At 47.2% G+C, this 21,209-nt stretch overlaps 1 protein-coding gene across 5 annotated transcripts in view; it reads right to left on the bottom strand.

Annotated features, from left to right (window-relative positions):
* LOC140403529 (ras-GEF domain-containing family member 1A-like) overlaps positions 1–21,209 on the bottom strand; it is a 246,714-nt gene that overhangs the window by 24,572 nt on the left and 200,933 nt on the right. For 4 of the 5 annotated variants that reach the window (XM_072491491.1, XM_072491490.1, XM_072491493.1 and 1 more), the window contains 2 exons: positions 1,767–1,946; positions 1,188–1,307 (listed from right to left, as the gene is read on the bottom strand). In XM_072491491.1, the coding sequence (XP_072347592.1) occupies positions 1,188–1,307; positions 1,767–1,946 (300 nt within the window). Of the gene's footprint in view, positions 1–1,187; positions 1,308–1,766; positions 1,947–7,099; positions 7,334–21,209 lie in introns of those variants that run through there. The other variant, XM_072491495.1, reaches the window with a different exon arrangement.

Consider the following 21,209-nt stretch of genomic DNA (forward strand, 5'->3'; position numbering starts at 1 on the left):
CTGCACTGTGCAGCAACGCATGGGAGGAGAGGGGACGTTCCACCGCGAAGGCTCAGTGGTTGGCACACTCGCCTCAGAAAGTCGCAGCGGTGGCTGACAGTCCACTGCAGTACTGAGGGAGAGACGCTCTGTCTTTCGGAATAACCCGTTCAGTTTAGGGCCTGTCTGCAGTCTCAGATGGATGCGAAAGATCCAATGAAATTATTTTGAAGCCAGATGATCTGGTCATGACTGCATTGCTGTGCCAGTGGGGATTTAGCTACGTGCAAATTGGCAGCCACATTCCCTACACAGCGAGTACACTTCAGAAGTGCCCTCACGGTCTGTAAAATACTATAGAATGCTCCAAGATCACTACAGAAAATAAAAGTTGTTTTTTTTTAAATGTGCTTCCCAGATACTGGAAGGAAAAACAGATGAGTCACAGCCATTTGCCACAGGCAGGCACGGATCTAAGCTGAGAACTGTTAAAACCTCCCTTCTGTTATCCAACAGAATATTTCCATATTTCGCAGCAACATTGTGTAAAATCACATTTCTGTCTCACAGACCATTCCCGTTGAACAAACAAGTTAGTCAGAGCTGCCAGATTTCACGAGATTGGCTGCAGGCACATCCATTCTCAGTCTGTGTCAAAAACACATTTTAAAATTTCACAGAAAGCCCCCCCCCCCCCCACCTTGCCACCGAGCGCTTGCTGCCGGCGCAGTTCTGTTGCTCGAGGTATTTTTCTTCCCCCTTCATTTGCTGCAGTTTAATTCTTCAGTAATTAAATGGGAATTCGCACAGGGGAAAAAAACAAACAGGGGAGTCCCGCAGATGCTAAACCCGGGACCCGGCTGCCAGTTCAGGCAGGCGCCCCCTGGGTACTGATAGGAAAAGAGCACGACATGCACCAGGGCCAGTGGATAATGTCCGCTAGAAACCTAGGAGGGGCGGAAGATTTGTGTTCAGTCTCAAATGAGATGTCCAGGCAGGACTGTAGCGCAGAACGCCCGCCCGTTACTTCCAGAAACGGAGCTGGGTACCCGCACCTGACCTTTTCCATTGCCCTGCTGGACTGCCTGGTTTGTAGAGTGGGAAAATGGATACACGCAATCCATACAGCGCCAGCTACAGTAGAATTCTTGTCTCCACGACTGTGGGAGAGGAACAAAGCCAAAAGATTGAGAAATTCTGCCCCCTACCTTGTCCGCTTCAGTGCCCATCTCCAGCTGTTTTGTGCAGATCTGCCCAACTTTGGTCAGCAGCTCTTGAGGGTGGATGAAGACACGTGAACTCAGCAGAAACGTGAAGATGTAGGTCCGCTGTGGAGAGCCAGAAGAAACAGATACAATTTCATGCATCAGAACTGGATGAAGAGCCTTGAAACTATACCGGGGGGAGGGAGGCAATTTAACGTGGGCAATTTAACTAAGGGCCACATCTTTGGACTGTGGGAGGAAACCGGAGCCGCCCGGAGGAAACCCACGCACACACGGGGAGAACGTGCAAACTCCACACAGTGACCTGAGTGAGGTTGGAATCGAGCCCAGGTCCCTAGCACTGTGAGACAGCAGTGCTGACCACCGTGCTGCCAATGCATGGAGTTAGGTCACGGATCAGCCAGGAACCCACTGGATGGCAGGAAAACCGTGAGAAGCTCAATGGCCGACTTCTGTTCTGACAGAACGGAGGAATAAAGTCCAACCAACTCTCGCAGATCAAAGCAACACAACATATTGACGGTTAAGGAAGGAGAGGATTAGACTATGGAGAATACTCACATCAGGATAATAGTCAACTGTGGGCACCAAGTGCTCAATGAGCACCTCAAGAGAGCCTGAAACTAGACTGCCGTCCTGGTATACCGGGTCCCCACACTTCTCCTCCATTTCGGGCTGTACATGGCCACTACAACTGGTACCAAGCATGCTTGGGAAGATTGACGTCTGGGGCATAGTTTCCTGGAGAGAAAGAGAAAAAAGATGTAAGCAGCCTGGTTACAGCGTCACTCTTTGAGACAAAACATAGCTTCCTTCCCATGAAGGCAGATCTGTATTTGCATCCTCGGAACCTCTCTGTCTGTTTCACAACCAATTACGTTTGATTTCAAAGCGTGGTATTTGTCGTCATGTAGGAAATGAAGCAGCTAGTGTGTACGCAGCAAGTCCGCCCAAACAAATAAAGACCAGATAATCCTTCCATGTCGGGATGACTCCCGTTGGCACCTTCACCACGGTTACTACCAAACTATTAGGAGGGCAGGCAATTGATTCCAGCCTTTCCCCACCTAGGGTCAGTGACAGCACCTTGAAGCCATTCAACTACAGTTTTTACAGGGGTAACACGGTGCCGCAGTGGATTAGCACTGCTTCCTCACGGCACCAAGGTCCCAGGTTCGATCCCGGCTCTGGGTCACTGTCCGTGTGGAGTTTGCACATTCTCCCCGTGTTTGCATGGGTTTTACCCCCACAACCCAAAGATGTGCAGGGTAGGTGGATTGGCCACGCTAAATTGCCCCTTAATTGGAAAAAATGAATTGGGTACACTTTTTAAAAAACGATAGGTTTTACTTATTTTTAATAATGGTTCCTACGCGGTCCCACGACAAAATCCATTCACGTTTTTCAAGAGTTTAAAAGAGATGTGCGAACTTGGCCTAAAATCGCCATAGTGCCCAAAGGGTTTTAGGTGGGGTCAACAGCAGGGGGCAAAGGCCTCCACAGATCAATGGCTGCAAATATCTGCCTGAGACATCCTCATGGATGATCCCACGGATACAGGATGGATTGCACAGATTAGAGAAGGGAAGGTTTAGAGAGATATGAACGAGAGCTCAAACCATACTGAACCCGAGGCACAAACAGAACATTCTAGAAATGCAGACTACATCCATCAGTAGCTGTGAAGACATCGGGTGTGTTCACACTTCAGCTGTCAACTCAGCTGTCAATTATCCTGGGTGCCCACGTGAAATATTAACCAGATCTGACAGACCAACTGAATACTTCCTGAATTTTCTTTCTCAGTTTTGGATTTCCAGCAGTTTATTTAAAATTTAAGATTATCTGATCATTTATTACATTTGTTTGTGGGATATTGTTGTGTAATAATGCTGTTTTTTCCCCTATATTATAAACAGTAACTGGACTTGATAAAAGTCCTTTGATGGCTGTAAAGAACTTTTGAATATCTTGAGACCGTGAAAGGCGCTTTATAAATGCAAGTTATTTATTTTCTATACACAGCGTGTTAATAGCCATTAGAACCTGGCTTTGGAGAAGTCTTTGTTTGGATAACATAATGCCCACACTGCTTCCTAACGTCACCCCTCGACCCTGTTCATCAGCCAGGATTAACCCGTGTTTTGTGTGCTCCTGTCCTGCTCGCCAGGAAACTTGGCCACTACTAAAACAAGCCAGTGCTCAAGAGCGAAATGTGAAGCAGGTTAAAGAAAACAATACGAGCTATACGGGCAGGAACCCTGAGCTCATCAGCTGTACTTCCTGCTCCCTAGTCCAACGCTGAGAAAAAAAAAATCATCCATCACTGCCAGGAGAGGTTTAAAGGCACAGGCCATCTTCCAATATACGTATATGAAGAAACACAGAATGATACAGCACAGAACGAGGCCATTCAGCCCAACATGTCTGTGCTGGATCTTTCAAAGGGCAATCCAGTTAGTCCCACTGCCCTTCTGCTTCCCCATATCCCTGCAATTTATTTTTCTTTCAGGCATTTATTCAATTCCCTTTCAAAGGGAATCTCTCTCCAACGCTCTATTGCACAGTGCATCCCAAATCCTAAGCACTTATTGCAGAAAAAGTTTTCCCCATGTCCCTCTGGTCACTTCGCCAGTTACCCTCTGTCTGGCAATGCAACTGGAAACATCTTCTCCTTATTTATCCTCTCTAAGCACTTCCTGATTGTGAACACCTCTATCAAATCTCCTCTTAGCCTTCCCTGCTCTAAGGAGAGGTAGTCGATTAGGTAACTATAAAGCCGTTCCAACCTGAAGCCTCAATCAGTGCCTGCATGGAGGGGCTCCCTCTTGTGGCTGATGGGACCAGGCAGCTCATTGAGAGTTTTCCCCTCTAGTCAATGTCCAAGCACCTCCTTTGTCTTGGTACCATACCCTGAAAAAGTATTGACCACCATGTATAGTTGTGTTTAATCCATGGTTACGCTTGGCAAGGCACTACAGTGGTTTTCCATTTCCTTCTGCAATGTTCTACCTGAAGGGGAAATTCTTCTCCCAAAGCCAGAAGGATTTACAGCTTGATAATCAACCTGTTTGGTTATGTTACGGACGCACTTTCATGGTCAACAAATCCTGGCTGGCCTTGAACCCAGGACCTCTGGCCCATAGGTAGGGACGCGAACACTGTGCCAGAAGACTCCCCTATCAATATACGAACAGGAGAAGCTACACAAAAACTTCCTTCATCTTGGACCTGGACGTATACTGACAAAGGGAAGAAATTGCAGGATGGTGAGGAACGTGTAGGAGAGTCGGTGTGATCGAACAGCTCTTACAGAGGGGGCTGGTGCATGCACGATGGGCTGAATGGCCTACTTCTGTGACTCAACGATCTGCAAAATTGTCAGTCAAGAGGACGACTGGTCCCAGAATCTGAAACAAGGGGGCACAGTTTCAGGATAATGGGCTGATCATTTAGGGCAGGGATCAGGAGAAATTACTAGATGGGTGTGGGTGCTCCATCGCTGGGTGCACTAAAGGCTGGGACGGAGATTGTTGGTCCCTCCAGGAATTAAGTGGTATGGGGAGCGAGCAGGAATGTGCAGTTGAAACCCAAGATCCGCCCAGATGGTATTGAATGGCAGAGTCGGCTCGACTGCAATGAGGAAGCAGCGTATGCAAGGTTAATAATGCAAACATACAGGTGGACTGATTGATACCAGACATGGCATTATCTTTAAAATTTTATAACTGTGCTTCTTTGTAACGTTCCGATTCAGGTTTGTGCGGTGCAATTGGCTGCTGATGCTACTCGAGTGCACCGATTAGAATTGTCACTCTCTCCGTCCGGGTGGCCCAGGGCAGGGCAAGGCAGTAACTGGGCCACCAATGGGTGGTTGGGTCGATTTCATATCAGAGAGCATGCTGCGTAACATTACTGCACAGACAGATTAATGGGTGCCACCAGCATTTGCGGGTTCCCCCGCCAGCCACACCACCATCCTGATGTGGGACTGCATCGCCGTTCCTTCATCGTTGCTGGGTCAAAATCCCTCCCTGATAGCACTGTGGCAACACCACCACACAGAGTGCGGCGGTTCAAGTGCACCCACTACCAACCTCTCAAGGGGCATCTCAGTGTGTCAAAGATTTTTGTTGTTGAAAAAAAAGTGCACAGCAATAGCAGACGAAATGCAAAGTCAAGGCTGAGATAAATAAGGACTATTTGTCCAGTTGAAGACCAAGCAGCACGAGACACACTGACTCCTCCTGGCTTGGGAATGATAAAAGTTGTGGAGGAGGAATAAACAACATTTTTACAAGTATCCAGTGTCCTGCACAAGAAGAAACTCCAGCACATTCACATTCCAATGTGTTGCTCACAGCTCATCAACTGCCCTGTGAATGCAACAAGTTAAAAATACACCAACTATCTCACGTTCTGCATCCTGACAAAATCAGGAGGCTCGTGGAGAAAAATGACATGCATGTGCACACCATGTACCCAGCCTGTTCCCGGCTTGTGAAGTACGCCACTCACCCGGCATCTCATGCCCAGTAATCCCTTTGTTGCTTTAACAACTGGTACAATACTTGTTAAGTGTGGCTTGGTGGGTGGGTGGAGGGATAGGACGCTACAAAGCCAAAAGAAAGAAGGACTAGAGGCTAAGGGGGTCAGCTGTAGCTCAGGGCAAGAGCACTCCTGCCTGTGAATGACAAGCTCGAGGGTTCAGGCGCCTGTCCACAGCACAAATATCTAGATTGGCACACCTTTGGAGATCTGAGGGAGTGCCGCACTGTTGGTGAAGCACTCTTTTGAGGGGGAGGGGGTGGGGAAGAGACGTTAAACCGAGGCTCCATCTACCCTCTCAGCTGGATCAGAAAGGCACTCTTTTGATAAGGGATCAGTCACCTTGCTGTGGCCTCGCCAATGTTTACCCACAACCGTCAGCAATGAAACAAAACAATCATGTTGCTATCTGTGGGATCTTACTGTGTGCAAATTGGTTGTGAATTTCCTACATTAACAGCATTGCCAGAGCTGTAAGGTGCTTTGGGATATCGGGAGGTTATCAGAGACACTAAATCAAAGACATTTACTAGGTGAGAGGACACAGGAAAAGATAATTAACTAAAACTGACACTGGGCCTCCCAGTCGTTTACAGCAATGATCTAACACTGACAGTGAAGCACCCCCCCCCCCCCCAAGGCACAGCCTTTGACAAGTTATTTAATGGTCATTGATGGGAATTGGCATCACATTTAGGGGCAGACAGTGCCATCGGATCTGTGATGTCCATCTCCACGACTCACTGGGGCAGACAGTGCAGCACTCCCTCAGCACTGCGCCCGGAGTGTGTATGTGTGTGTCCTCTGCTCTCATTGCCCCTTTACTGGCCACACATACAGGAGAGAAGGCAGAGGGGACGAGGGGTCAGACAGTACCAGAGGGGAGGAACAGTCACGGTTAACCCCCCTCCCTTGCGCACAGCCTGCCCCCCCCCCCCCCATCCTCTAAAGCCACTCCGTCCTCACCCAGGGTTGAGGCAGGAGTTGGCACTAGGGCAGGCACCCAATAAGCCCCAGCCTGCCGTCACTGTGTCTGCAGTGTGGGGGGCTGCACTCTCCCAAAGCTGTGCAGGAGCCCCAGGTTCATGCACCTGTCTCACGGATCTGTCTGCTCCCCCATCGCTGTGTCCTCCCGACAAGTCTTACACCAGGCTCCAACCTACCCTAATCCCCTCCAGGAGTCGGTGAGTGTACAGACACACAGAGAGGAGGGAGGGTGATCAGTGACTACAGGCACACCCGAGGGTTACACAGCTTAGAATCTGCCCAGAGAGAACTTAAAACACTGACGTTCAAACACACACTCAAATCCAAAGAGAAAATGGGAAATAAAGTTAACTCCTTACCCTCATGGTCAGCAGTGACTCCTCTATCCCTCTCTCTGCGAGACACTGAGCAATCTGCTCTGGGAAGGCTTCAGATCAAATGTGTTGCAAACTTCCCCAAATGTAGAATGCCAGCGGAGTTCCCCCGTTCTGTGTGTTGCAGTAACTCTGTGTGTGTAGTGTGTAGACTCTTTGTAAACACGAATTAAGTCCTTCCCCTCTTTCCTTCCACTCACCCACCCACTTCTTTACAAAGCAACCGAGCCGACAGGTTTGAGACTGCAGTGCAGCCGCGCAGAGAAAGCTGATACTTTCCCCAGCACCTCCCCAGCCAGCCAGCCAGCCAAGCTGCTGAACACCCACGTTAGGGGCAGTCTCAAAACTGCCCGAGATTGCAAAAAGCGTAGCAAGTTCCTAGCCTGCCACATTCTCTCAAAGCTCCTGCTCGTTGAGGTTTGCTCAAACCTATGCATGTGACGAATCCCACCATCATTTCCCCTAAACCCTGATCAGTGCTGGAATTTCCCTCCACCATAACTCTCCCCCTCTCTCTCTTCTAGGCGCCCTGTGAAAACGAAAATATTTGACCAACATTTTTGAATGGTTGTCCCAACATCTCCTTTTTCTTTGAAGTTCAGTGTTTTGGTCCAATCACATGCTGCTGAAGCACTTTGGGATGTTTACCTCCATCGAAGGCGCTATATAAATGCAAGTAGCCTCTGTCTCGCCTGGTACCCCGGGCGGAACTCTCCAGCCGTTGGGACCGTCTTTCCCCATTGGCAGCGCTACCCCGGCCCGAGGGTTTCCCGGCAGCGTGGGGTGGCTTAAATGGGAAATCCCATTGACAAGCAGCGGGAAGAGAGAATCCTGCCGCCAGTGAACGTCGTGCCGCCTGAGAAACTCCCGACTGGCGGAACAGGAGAATCCCACCCCGCGTTTGTGCAATTGTGGCCAGGATTTTGTGGCCCCTCCTTACACGCTCAGTGGGATGTTATTATGGTCCCACAAAGTAAATGGCCCATTGTGTCCGCCAGGGCAGTGGGGTGATACCCGGATAGGCAGTGGCACGGATAATAATATTCTGGCGGATGATTCCCATCACCCCTGCCAAGATGTTTCACTGAACATGTCTGGGCATTTGGCCTTTTTTTGGATTAAACAAAAGAGTTGGGGACCGGGAGTGGGGGGGAGGTGTGTCGGCAATAGCTCCCTGGTGTAATCTCCATGGCAATGCATCAACCAGTGTCGAGTTAACAACCAGCATGCTTTTCTCATGCATAAATTGTTGCGCCCTTTGAAATTTGGCATTCTAGCAACTGTCCTGATGAGTGCGAGACAAAAAGCTTTGAAGAGCTGGCCCAGGGGTTCATTGGGCCGAATGTCCTCCTGCTGTGTCACTAACCAATGGCAGCAAAGGTTGTTTACTTCACCTGCTATTTGTGGGGATCTTGCTCTGTGAATCGATTACCCGAACAGTTACTGCATTTAGGAGTAATTCACAGCAAGTGAAGCGATTTGAGACACTCCAGAGAATACGCACTGATCAACTGATAGCTCTCCCAAAGAGGCCCAATGGGCTGAGTGGCCTCCTACGTTGCTGTCATTCTGTGATTCTCTAAAGTTTGCCTGACACTTTGGCAGTGCAGCACACCCTTGCCAGCCAGGGCTACGTGCTCCAGTTTCTGGAGTGGGTCTCAGACTAGCTGCAGGAAACTGACAGACAATAATAAAACTAAGAGGCTATCATAACTCACTTATTTGGGATAACAAACCTATGACCTCCCCTCATTAGTTATCATTTACATACACAAATGAAGCTAATTCACCCGTACAACAAGAAGTAACCTTGCTGAACTTGGACAACTATAATTCTTATCCTAATTAGGCATGACGCATTATTGGATTCGTCCAATTAATCTTACATTATGTAAATTCAACAAAGAAAACTAGGCTTCACCCTCAAGTTCAGAACCGATAAATGTTATCCTTGTCAAATGTTCCGCCAATATTAACATGTGAAAAGGGATGAACAAGTGGAGGGAAAATACACCACTTGTTTTCTCATCTTCTCCCCTTTGCTCCTGAAACCATGATTGGGATAGGATGGGCCTATCCAAAAGGGATGGAGAAGGGGGCACTGCTAATGCAACAAACAGCATCTTTAATGTAATAAACCTTCCCATGGTGATTCACAGGACCATTATGGGGGAGATAGCAATGTAACTGGACTAGTAATCCAGAGGCCCAGGCTGATGCTCTTGGTTCATGGGTTCAAATCCCACCACTGCAATTGGTGGAATTTAAATTCGATTCATAAAATCTGTATTTGAAAGCTACTGAAACAATTGTGGTAGAACCCGTCTGGTTCGCTAATGTCCTTCGGGGAGGGAAATCTGCCGCCCTTACCTGGTCTGGCCTACATGTGACTCCAGGCCCACAGCAATGTGGTCGACCCTTAACTGCCCCTCTGGAAAGGCCCTAGCGAACCTCCTCAGTCCAAGGGCAATTAGTGATGGACAAATGCTGGCCCAGCCAGCAACGCCCACATTCCGTGCAAAATTAAAGCAAAACTGACCCACAGAAGGAGATGTGAGGTTAAATGACCAAAAGCTTGGCCGAAGAAGTAGGTTTGAGAAGTGAAGCGAGAGAGAGAGAGAGAGGTATAGGGAGGCAATTTCAGAGGTTGGGGCCCAGACGGCTGAAGGCACAGCCACCAATAACAGATTAACATTGGGAATGCTCAAGAGGCCGAAATAGAGGAGCAGAGATATCTCAGAGCTGGAGGAGATTGCAGAGATAGGGAGGGATGAGGCCATGGAGGGATTTGAACACGAGGAGAATAATTAAATCATTTGGCACGGTAGCACAGTGGTTAGCACAGTTGCCTCACCGATCCAGGATCCCAGGTTTGATACCCAGCTTGTGTCACTGTCTGTGCGGAGTCTGCATGTTCTCTCCGTGTCTGAGTGGGTTTCCTCCGGGTGCTCCGGTTTCCTCCCACATCCAAAGATGTGCAGGTTAGGTGGATTGGCCGTGGTAAATTGCCAATTAGTGTCCAAAAAGGTTGGGTGGGGTTATGGGGATAGGGTGGAGGTGTGGGCTTGGGTAGGGTGCTCTTACCAAGGGCCGGTGCAGACTCGATGGGCATAATGGCCTCCTGCTGCACTGTAAATTCTATGATACTATGAAGACATTGCTTGACCAGAAACCAACGTGGAGGTGATAAATAGAACATAGAACAGTACAGCACAGAACAGGCCCTTCGGCCCTCAATGTTGTGCTGAGCAGTGTCCGAAACCAAGATCAAGCTATCCCACTCCCTGTCATTCTGGTGTGCTCCATGTGCCTATCCAATAACTGCTTGAAAGTTCCTAAAGTGTCCGACTCCACTATCACAGCAGGCAGTCCAGTCTGAAAGGGACTAAATGAATGGGAGCTATTTATCTGAGCTTGCACTCTGGACATAATGTTGTGCTAAGGAAGTATTCGCATGGTGGAGATGGGGAGCACTCAAAACATCATGTTATGCTGGTTTGATAAAAAGGGTATTTTGTGAATCCTGAAGGTACCATGGGAATTTATGGTGGATAAATTCTCCTCTGTACTGTCCCACTATAATATACTGGGTAATTCAAGGGTGCGATGATTCCAAGTGTTAAATGTTATTGTATAATATTAATGACAGCCCAGATATATCCTGCAACGCCCAAAGTTTGACATCATTACTTCTTGGATCAATCCAGTCATAAATCATATTCAGCCAGAGTGCCTGCCCATCTATCTGATCCTGAAAATAGCCTAAACATTCCTCTGTTTATCCTCACTCTCAGCAACTAGTAGATAATTTACAAAGAGGCAAGCTATCTCTAACACAGCTGGTAGATAAGCAGTTTGGAAATCTAGGTGATCATGGGGAATTCCCAATGGCCTGCAGTTGGACACCTGCCGGATGTGCGCTCCTGAAGTGTTATCATCTGTGTTGGAGATGCATCTCCTGAAGATCTGGCCACCAACTGATCGGGGGTTTCAAACAATGTGGCCCTCAGCCAGCGAGAGGTTGGAGTGAGTGAGCCGGTGTAACCACTCTCCAATGTTCCTCCCTCAGTCTGAGATGCCCCCATTTCCCTGACCTCCGAGGACCCCAAGCTGAGAGGAGGAACTCTGTGCTGCAAAGCATCGGCATGGCCCATGAAGCTGCCAATGGGAGCTTGGAAACAAAAAGCTGGGCCTTACTGCTTTAGCAATGGGTTAGCAATCAACAACTTGTGGAGGGGGTGGGTTTTTTCTATCAACTTGGACTAGGCAATTGAAAACAATGTATAGGAACAAATAGTCACACAGCACAATGTGTAATTGACACAACTGGCACCGTCGATATGTAGGGGGTCAGAATGGTTCACGGTTTGGATTACCATGAGGCTGGTGTCTGGCCTCTGCCCCCACACCTTAGGTTTGTTCTTGACTGGAGTGACTTTGAGAACCTTTATTGTTCTCTCCGCCAACTCCCGGAATCTATGGATGAGTAAGCCGCAGGATTCTACCCTAGCGGTCACTAGGCAGTGTGGATTTTCGGCCCTCCGATTTCTGAGTGCCCCGTCTTTGTGAGGAGATCTTGGCTGGTTGGGAGTTTTCCTGTAGTCTCACACCTCAGATTAGCCGCTGGTTAACTCACCAATTCCTCCCACCACTTTAAGCATCAGTGTCTCAAGGAAGACATCCCACACACTCATTATGGGATGTTTCTTGATTCAAGCAGTCAATGAAACCACAAAGAAGGAGCAACGGGGGTCTACGTGTTTTTGTAAAGCCCAGACAATGGGGAGTCAAGTTAAAGTCAGAATGCGCAAAATACAATGGAGTTTAATTCATTTCTCCAACCCACTTGCTCTACTTAAAGCCTCCCTGATTTCAACTCTTTTACCTGCCTGACTCCTTCAGTTTCTAATCACAAATGCTGCATCATTTGGGGCTGTGCCTTTGGTTGCCTAGACTCTGGAATTCCTTCCCTACATCTCTCTGGCCCTCGACCTCGCTTTCCCCCCTTTAAGACACATTTTGGAACCTAACTTTTGACCCAGGTTTTGGTCATCTACCCCAATATCCTCCTACGTGTTTTTTTGAAATAATGTTGTCCTGAAGCACTGTGGGACATTTCATTACAGTAAGGCCACTCCATACATATATGTTGTTGTTTGGCTTCGATCTCCCTAGATGTCCCTCTTTCCAAGTGCCTCAGGAGCAGCTTTTCTCGTGTTCAAAGTCATGGACGTTGCTGCTGTCAGCAGCTTTTGGGAGGTGCCAAGTAATTTTGAGATGGTCCCTTAGGGTTGCCAATCGCACAAGACAAGTAATTTTGAGATGGTCCCTTAGGCATGCCAATAGCACAAGACAAGTAATTTTGAGATGGTCCCTTCGGCATGCCAATAGCGCAAGACAAGTAATTTTGAGATGGTCCCGTAGGCATGCCAATAGCGCAAGACTAGCTTCTCATGTACTTGGAGGTGGATAACAGTAAGCTTCGGATGTACCTTAAGATTGTGGTTCACACCTGGCATTTGCCTCTTTTTTTTTTCTTTTTCTTTTTTTAAATAAATTTAGAGTACAACATTCATTTTTTCCAATTAAGGGGCAATTTAGCCTGTCCAATCCACCTACCGTGCACATCTTTGGGTTGTGGGGGCGAAACCCACGCAAAGACGGGGAGAATGTGCAAACTCCACATGTGCAGTGACCCAGAGCCGGGATCGAACCTGGGACCTCGGTGCCGTGAGACTGCAGTGCTAACCACTGTGCCACCGTGCTGCCCTCTGGCATTTGCCTCTTGACGTCACACAGATTTAGTTCTTTATTGATTCAGTGTTTCACTCACAATAGACTCGTGGAAAGGCAACTTTTATCCCTTAAGTAGGCACTTGGTATTTTTGCCTCCAGCTTTCGCTGCTATTCTTGAACTTGAAAGCACAACATGTTAGGTTGCTAACGCACTGTAAAAATGTAACAACAATATTTTTCTGGCCGCCATCTCATGACATGTCATATTTCCATCACAATGGCACAGAATCAAAGTGTAGTCCACTTTGGAAAAAAAAGGAAAGGCTTGTATAACACCTAGCATGTTTTCAAAACATTCCAGGGTGCTTTACCGTCAATTAAATACTTTTGAAGTGTAGTCGTTGTACTAATATAGGAAATGGCAATATATGGGCAGCAAGATTCCACTAATGATGGAGGGATAGATTTGGCCAGCACATCAGTGAGAACTCACCCCGCCCCCCGCTCTTGAAAATAGTGCCACGGTATATTTTACATCCAGGTGAGGGGACTTTGGGTCAATGTATCGCTGAAAAGCTAGCACCTCTGACGATGCAGCACTCTCTGTACACAGTAAAGACACTGGGGCGTCAGCTTGGGTTTTGTGCTGAATTTGATGGAGCCGGATATGAACCCACAACCTTCTGACACAGAGAGGGTGCTGCCTACTGAGGCACATATGACAGGAAACTGGGGTTCCGGGCTGGGGGCGGATGGGGAAGGGCGATTGAGCCAAATTCATATTACAAAATAATTACGTGGCGCAATATGTGATTCCCACAATTGTCACCAAGTTGACATGGTCCCACGGTTTGGATGAGTGCGAGGCCAGTGTCTGGGCCTCCGCCCCTAAAAGTGTCTTTGTGTTCGGTTTGCTGTTGATTGGAGGTGATTTTGTCAGCCTTCATCGTTCTCTCCCCTAACACCTCGGATGAGCCTCCGGATTCCACCCTACCGGTCGCCGATCAGTATGGAAGATGCGGACCTCTTGGATTTTCGGCCCTGTCATTTTGCGAAGCCTGATGTCTGGTTGGCCCTTCAGCCTCACAGCTCAGCTTAGTTACTGGGTGCCAAGGGGGAATGATCGCAGACCACCAAAGAAATTCCCCCGACGACTTTAAGCATCCGTGTCTTCACACCCCACACACGATACGGAAGGTAGTCATGGAAACCACCAAGAAGGAGCAGTACGAGTCTTATCTTTCGTGAAGATCAGTGAATGCTGAGTCAAACCATAGCGCCAAAGCCAGAGCGCGCAATATACGATGGGAGTTTGAAAAAATAAGCAAAAGACATGATTTGCCTTTGTGTAGAAACTTTCACAGCCTCAGGACATCCCAAAGCACTTTACCGCCAATAAAGCACCTTTTAAAGCATAGTCACTATTTGAATGTGGGAAACGCAACTAATTTACACTTAGCAGGCATCCAGAAACAGCACCGAGATAATAGCCAGATCATTTTGTTTAATGGTATTGACTGAAAGATAAACATTGGTCAGAACACCTTCAAATAGTGCCACAGAATCTTTTCCATGTGATTAAGAGGGTAGGCCTATTGCACCTCCGTCTGGGCAATACTGAGGGAGTGCTGCACTGTCAGCCTGGTGCCTGCGCCAAAGTCACTGGGGCGGGGCTTGAACCGACAACCTCCTGTCTCAAAGGCAAGACTGCTACCTACAGGGCCACAGCTAACACCGTAGAATAAGTACGAAACTAAGAATAATAGGAACATGGGACTTAGGAATCGAGTAGGCCATTCAATTCTTCGAGACTGCTCCGCTACTCAATAAGCCCATGGCTGATTTGGTTCTTTCTCACCTCCACGTTACCATCTGACCCTCTATAACCCTCGACTCTTGCCTATGAAAAATCTGCCTAACTCAGCCTCGAATAATTTCAATGGTCCTGCTTCCTGGGAAAGAGAATTCCACACACTCACACCCTTCGAGAGAATTTATTTTCCCGTCATCTCCATCTTAAATGGCGGGCCTCTTATTCTGGAACTGTGTTCCCCTGGTCCTAGTCTCTCCCACAAGTGCAAACATCCTCCCAGTCTCCAGCCGATCAAATCCCCTCAGAATCTTGTGTATTTTTATAAGGTCAGCTTTCATTTTCTGAACACGAACCTGTCCAACCGTTCTTCAAAAGACAAGGCTCATATCCTGGGAGTGAGTCCAGTGAATCACAGTCTGAGGATAGGGGGTAGACCATATAGAGAGATATTTCTTCACCCAGAGAGTGGTGAGCCTGTGGAATTCGTCACCTCAGGAAGTAGTTGCGGCCAAAACATTGTATGGTTTCAAGAAGCAGTTAGAAATAGCACTTAGGGCGTAGGAGATCAAAGGATATGGGTGGAAAGCGGGATTAGGCTATTGAATTGGATGATCAGTCATGATCACAATGAATGGTGGAGCAGGCTCAATGGGCCAAACAGCTTCCTTCTGCTCCTATATTCTATGTTTCTATGAATTGGTGAGTGATGTTATGCAAGTAACAAAGTCACAGAGCAGCGTCAGAAGCTCCTGGGAGTGAATTGTGAATGGTAGAGTGCTTAAAAAGAGACTGCATTTCTGTAGCACCTTCAACACCCTCATGATGTCCTAAAGTACTTCACAGCCAACGAGCTAAGGGCAAGCGTGCTCTCTTGTTCAGCAGGCTAGAGGTAAATATAGATTAAAAAGTCAGAGAATAGAGAAGGTAAAATGGAATTAAGATTGTGGCAAACAAAGAAATGGAATGTGAAACTTTTTCTCCAGATTCCGGGACAGCCGTTGATGAAGGAAGCAGTGGAAATGGGGGTGTAGAGGCACGATAACATGTGACTGGGGAATGCACAGAATGCTGTCCCTTGCCACAGAGTTTGTGAGTCATTCAGAGAATCACCTAAAGGGTTAGAGATTGGCAAGGACAGAGGAAGAAAAACCCACAGATATAGAAATTAGCCACAGAGAGATGATAGAGAGTGAGCCCGCTGAACTTCATGACAGGGCATGTAGCGAATGAAATTAGTCACAGTTTTGACAGATGACTTCTAGGATAAACCTTTCATCTGGTGAAAGGTTATTGACCTAAAAGGTTAACTCTCTTTCACTTTCTCACCACAGATACCGCCAGACGCGCGAGCATTTTCGTCATTTTCTATTTTTATTTTAGATTTCCAGCATCCATGGTATTTTGCTTTTGTACTAAGTCCGAGAGTCTGGAAAGAGATTAAATAAAAAAGGTACCAATTTCTAAAAGTGGACAAAAGGATAACTCAAAGTGTAAGGGGCAGCACGGTAGCACAGTGGTTAGCACAATTGCTTCACAGCTCCAGGGTCCCGGGTTCGATTCCGGCTTGTGTCACTGTCTGTGCGGAGTCTGCACGTTCTCCCCGTGTCTGCGTGGGTTTCCTCTGGGTGCTCCAGTTTCCTCCCACAGTCCAAAGATGTGCAGGTTAGGTGGATTGGCCATGCTAAATTGCCCTTAGTGTCCAAAAATTGCCCTTTGTGTTGGGTGGGGTTACTGGGTTATGGGAATAGAGTGGAGGTGTGGGCTTGGGTAGGGTGCTTGTTCCAAGAAATGGGGCAGCACGGTAGCACAGTGGTTAGCACAATTGCTTCACAGCTCCAGGGTCCCGGGTTCGATTCCGGCTTGTGTCACTGTCTGTGCGGAATCTGCACGTTCTCCCCGTGTCTGCGTGGGTTTCCTCTGGGTGCTCCGGTTTCCTCCCACAGTCCAAAGATGTGCAGGTTAGGTGGATTGGCCATGCTAAATTGCCCTTAGTGTCCAAAAATTGCCCTTTGTGTTGGGTGGGGTTGCTGGGTTATGGGAATAGAGTGGAGGTGTGGGCTTGGGTAGGGTGCTCGTTCCAAGAGCTGGTGCAGACTCGATGGGCCGAATGGCTTCCTTCTGTCCTGTAAATTCTATGAAATTCTATGATCTAAGGGTTAAAAAATTAATCAACTGCTGTTAATGCCTTTCAATTACTTTGTTAATGTTGGGAGAAATAGGTGATGGGTATTAATCTTTTTGAGCACAGATGGGGGTTAGCTGGGACACTGGGGTGAGTCAGAGGACAGCTGTTGGACTGAACGAATCGACAAACTATCCCAAGAAAGAAAGCTCTGTGTCTCGCTTTCAGCTTCACCAATCGGGTTGACATCCGTGCGCCCAGGACAAGATCAAACCGGGGGACTATGTGTCGCCAACCTGTGATTTTATTTTCTGCCCTCATTGTTACAAATGTTTTGGGCTTGTTCATTTACACAATACATGCGCCTGACATGCGAGAGTCATGATTTCAACAGTCTGATAATTGGGATTGGGTAAAATAACATGAAATGCCCCGAATGAGAGATGAGGAAGGCGTCAGATGATGAAAAGTCACTGTCAACGTGGCCGCGCAGGTGGTAGAACTTACTCAACAAAACAAAATGCAAATCCTTTGATGATTTTTGCAAGAGTTGGTTGACATGAGGGGGTGACTCAGTCGGTTTAATCTATTTAGACTGTAGCAAAGTCCTTTGACCCAGTGCCACACGGGAGATCAGGAGATCAAAGGGCACGGGCTGGAGAAAGCTCTTAATTGTTTGAGTGACTCGTTGAAGTGGATAGTTCAATAGCAGTTGGCTGGTTGAGTCATCGCGAAAGAAAGTGTAACAAACACGAGTACATAACAGAATATAAGAGAACTATCCTGAGCATACAAGTAATAAGAAATTGGAAGAGGCCAAAAAATGTTGGGAACTGGTGGAGCAGGTACGGAGACAACCAGGTTTAGCTCAGTGGGCTAAATAGCTGGCTTGTAAAGCAGACCAAGGCCAGCAGCGCGGGTTCAATTCCAAAAGACCATAAGACCCTAAGACATAGGAGTGGAAGTAAGGCCATTCGGCCCATCGGGTCCACTCCACCATTCAAACATGGCTGATTTCAACTCCATTTACCCGCTCTCTCTCCATAGCCCTTTATTCCTCGAGAAAGCAAGAATTTATCAACTTCTGTCTTAAAGACACTCAACGTCCCAGCCTCCACCGCCCTCTGTGGCAATGAATTCCACAGACCCATCACTCTTTGGCTGAAGAAATTTCTCCTCATATCTGTTCTAAAGTGACTCCCTTTTATTCTAAGGCTGTGCCCCTGGGTCCCTGCTAATGGAAACAACTTCCCTACGTCCACCCTATCTAAGCCATTCATTATCTTGTAGGTTTCTATTAGATCTCCCTCAACCCCCTAAACTCCAATGAATATAATCCCAGGATCCTCAGACGTTCATCGTATGTTAGGCCTACCATTCCTGGGATCATCCGTGTGAATCTCCGCTGGACCCGCTCCAGTGCCAGTATGTCCTTCCTGAGGTGTGGGGCCCAAAATTGCTCACAGTATTCTAAATGGGGCCTAACCAGTGCTTTATAAAGCTTCAGAAGTACATCCCTGCTTTTATATTCCAAGCCTCTTGAGATAAATGACAACATTGCATTTGCTTTCTTAATTACGCACTCAACCTGCAAGTTTACCTTTAGAGAATCCTGGACTAGGACTCCCAAGTCCCTTTGCACTTCAGCATTATGAATTTTGTCACCGTTTAGAAAATAGTCCATGCCTCTATTCTTTTTTCCAAAGTGCAAGACCTCGCACTTGCCCACGTTGAATTTCATCAGCCATTTCTTGGACCACTCTCCTAAACTGTCTAAATCTTTCTGCAGCCTCCCCACCTCCTAAATACTACCTGCCCCTCCACCTATCTTTGTATCATCGGCAAACTTAGTCAGAATGCCCTGAGTCCCGTCATCTAGATCGTTAATATATAAAGAGAACAGCTGTGGCCCCAACACTGAACCCTGCGGGACACCACTCGTCACCGGTTGCCATTCCGAAAAAGAACCTTTTATCCCAACTCTCTGCCTTCTGCCTGACAGCCAATCATCAATCCATGTTACTACCTTGCCTCGAATACCATGGGCCCTTATTTTACTCAGCAGTCTCCCGTGAGGCACCTTATCAAAGGCCCTTTGGAAGTCAAGATAGATAACATCCATTGGCTCTCCGTGGTCTAACCTATTTGTTATTTCTTCAAAGAACTCTAACAGGTTTGTCAGGCATGACCTCCCCTTACTAAATCCATGCTGACTTGTCCTAAACCGACCCTGCACTTCCAAGAATTTAGAAATCTCATCCTTAACGATGGATTCTAGAATCTTGCCAACAACCGAGGTTAGGCTAATTGGCCTATAATTTTCCATCTTTTTTCTTGTTCCCTTCTTGAACAGAGGGGTTACAACAGCGATTTTCCAATCCTCTGGGACTTTCCCTAACTCCAGTGACTTTTGAAAGATCATAACTAACGCCTCCACTATTTCTTCAGTTATCTCCTTTAGAACTCTAGGATGTAGCTCATCTGGGCCCGGAGATTTATCAATTTTTAGACCTCTTAGTTTCTCTAGCACTTTCTCCTTTGTGATGGCTACCATATTCAACTCTGCCCCGACACTCCTGAATTGTTGGGATATTACTCATGTCTTCTACTGTGAAGACTGACGCAAAGTACTTATTTAGTTCCTCAGCTATTTCCTTGTCTCCCATCACTAGATTACCAGCGTCATTTTGGAGCGGCCCAATGTCTACTTTTGTCTCCCGTTTGTTTTTAATGTATTTAAAGAAACTTTTACTATCATTCCTAATGTTACTGGCTAATCTACCTTCATATTTGATCCTCTCTTTCCTTATTTCTCTCTTTGTTATCCTCTGTTTGTTTTTGTAGCCTTCCCAATCTTCTGACTTCCCACTACTCTTTGCCACATTATAGGCTTTCTCTTTTGCTTTGATGCATTCCCTGACTTCCTTTGTCAGCCATGGCTGCCTAATCCCCCCTCTGATAACCTTTCTTTTCTTTGGGATGAACCTCTGTACTGTGTCCTCAATTACTCCCAGAAACTCCTGCCATTGCTGTTCTACTGTCTTTCCCACTAGGCTCTGCTCCCAGTCGATTTTCGTCAGTTCCTCCCTCATGCCCCTGTAGTTACCTTTATTTAACTGTAACACCTTTACATCTGATTCTACCTTCTTTCTTTCAAATTGCAGACTGAATTCTACCATATTATGATCAGTGCCTCCTAAGTGTTCCCTTACTTTAAGATCCCGTACCAGCCTCCCCGAACGGGCGCCGGAATGTGGCAACTAGGGGCTTTTCACAGTAACTTCATTTGAAGCCTACTTGTGACAATAAGCGATTTTAATTTAATTTCATTTCATTCATTTCAACTTAGGAAATGGAGCCAAAGATCGGGATGATGCCACTTAGCACGAAGAAATGCAAAGTCATGAAGTTGAGGAAATGAGGCAAACAGTGGGCATTGAAAGCGAACAGGAGTAACACAGAGGAGCGGGGCCTAGAATTATAAGTGGGGAATGTCCTTAAATCAATGTACAAGGGTGATTGAAAAATTAGTCAAGCAGGCTCAGAGGAATAGCTGACGGATCAAAGCACAAGTGCCAGGAAGAGGTGTTTTTTAACAGAGCTTTCACTCCTCGCCTGTTGTGTACATTGAGGTTCAGGGAGGGCAGAGGTATTCTGGGCTTGGGGGCAAATAGAAAAGGGAGCAATGAAACTGATCGTCAGCATTGGATACCTGTCCTGTGGGAAAGATTGTGGCTTCTGGAGATGTTAAAGATCCGCAGGTATTTCTTTGAAAATGCTCAACATTCCTTTCTCAATAAGGGAGCATTGGCCAGTAATTGAATGGCTGCCTGTGGGTTATTGGTGCGTGCAAAATGGTACAATGTGTATGTACACAAGTGTTACTGCCCTTCAAAGTGCTTCAGGGTATTTGAGATATATAAAGATGGGACGTAAATAACGCGATGGTTTGCTGGATAAACACAAATCTTTTCCTGGTGCATTACACGTCAGTTTCACATTATTTCACTGTCCATTGTGCTGTATACAAATTCCTCCAGCACATATTTCCAAAACTTCAAACTGTTTGCAAAATGCATGCAAATAAAAGTGTAAGCAACACAGGCAAGTCGTTCAGGAGGGGTTGTGATGTGTAATCACACACGCGCACCAGCACACGTACACGTGCACACACCGTCAGCTACAATAACCAGACCTCAATGTTCCCTCACACAGCCACCAGAACGCCGAAAACGTGGAGATATACAACACAAGCTCGTCACTTCCAACTCTGCTGTTTGCAGAGGACTCACACTGCGACCAACTGAATTCTCCCCTGCTTCCCTGTTCCAAGCGGCTACAGCCTTTGTTGACCACTGCACCCCCCCCCCCCCCCCCCCCCCACACACACACACACTCCCCCTTACCCCACCTCCAACAAACTC

Source organism: Scyliorhinus torazame, chromosome 28 (assembly GCF_047496885.1).
Source record: "Scyliorhinus torazame isolate Kashiwa2021f chromosome 28, sScyTor2.1, whole genome shotgun sequence".
Lineage (NCBI taxonomy): Eukaryota > Metazoa > Chordata > Chondrichthyes > Carcharhiniformes > Scyliorhinidae > Scyliorhinus > Scyliorhinus torazame.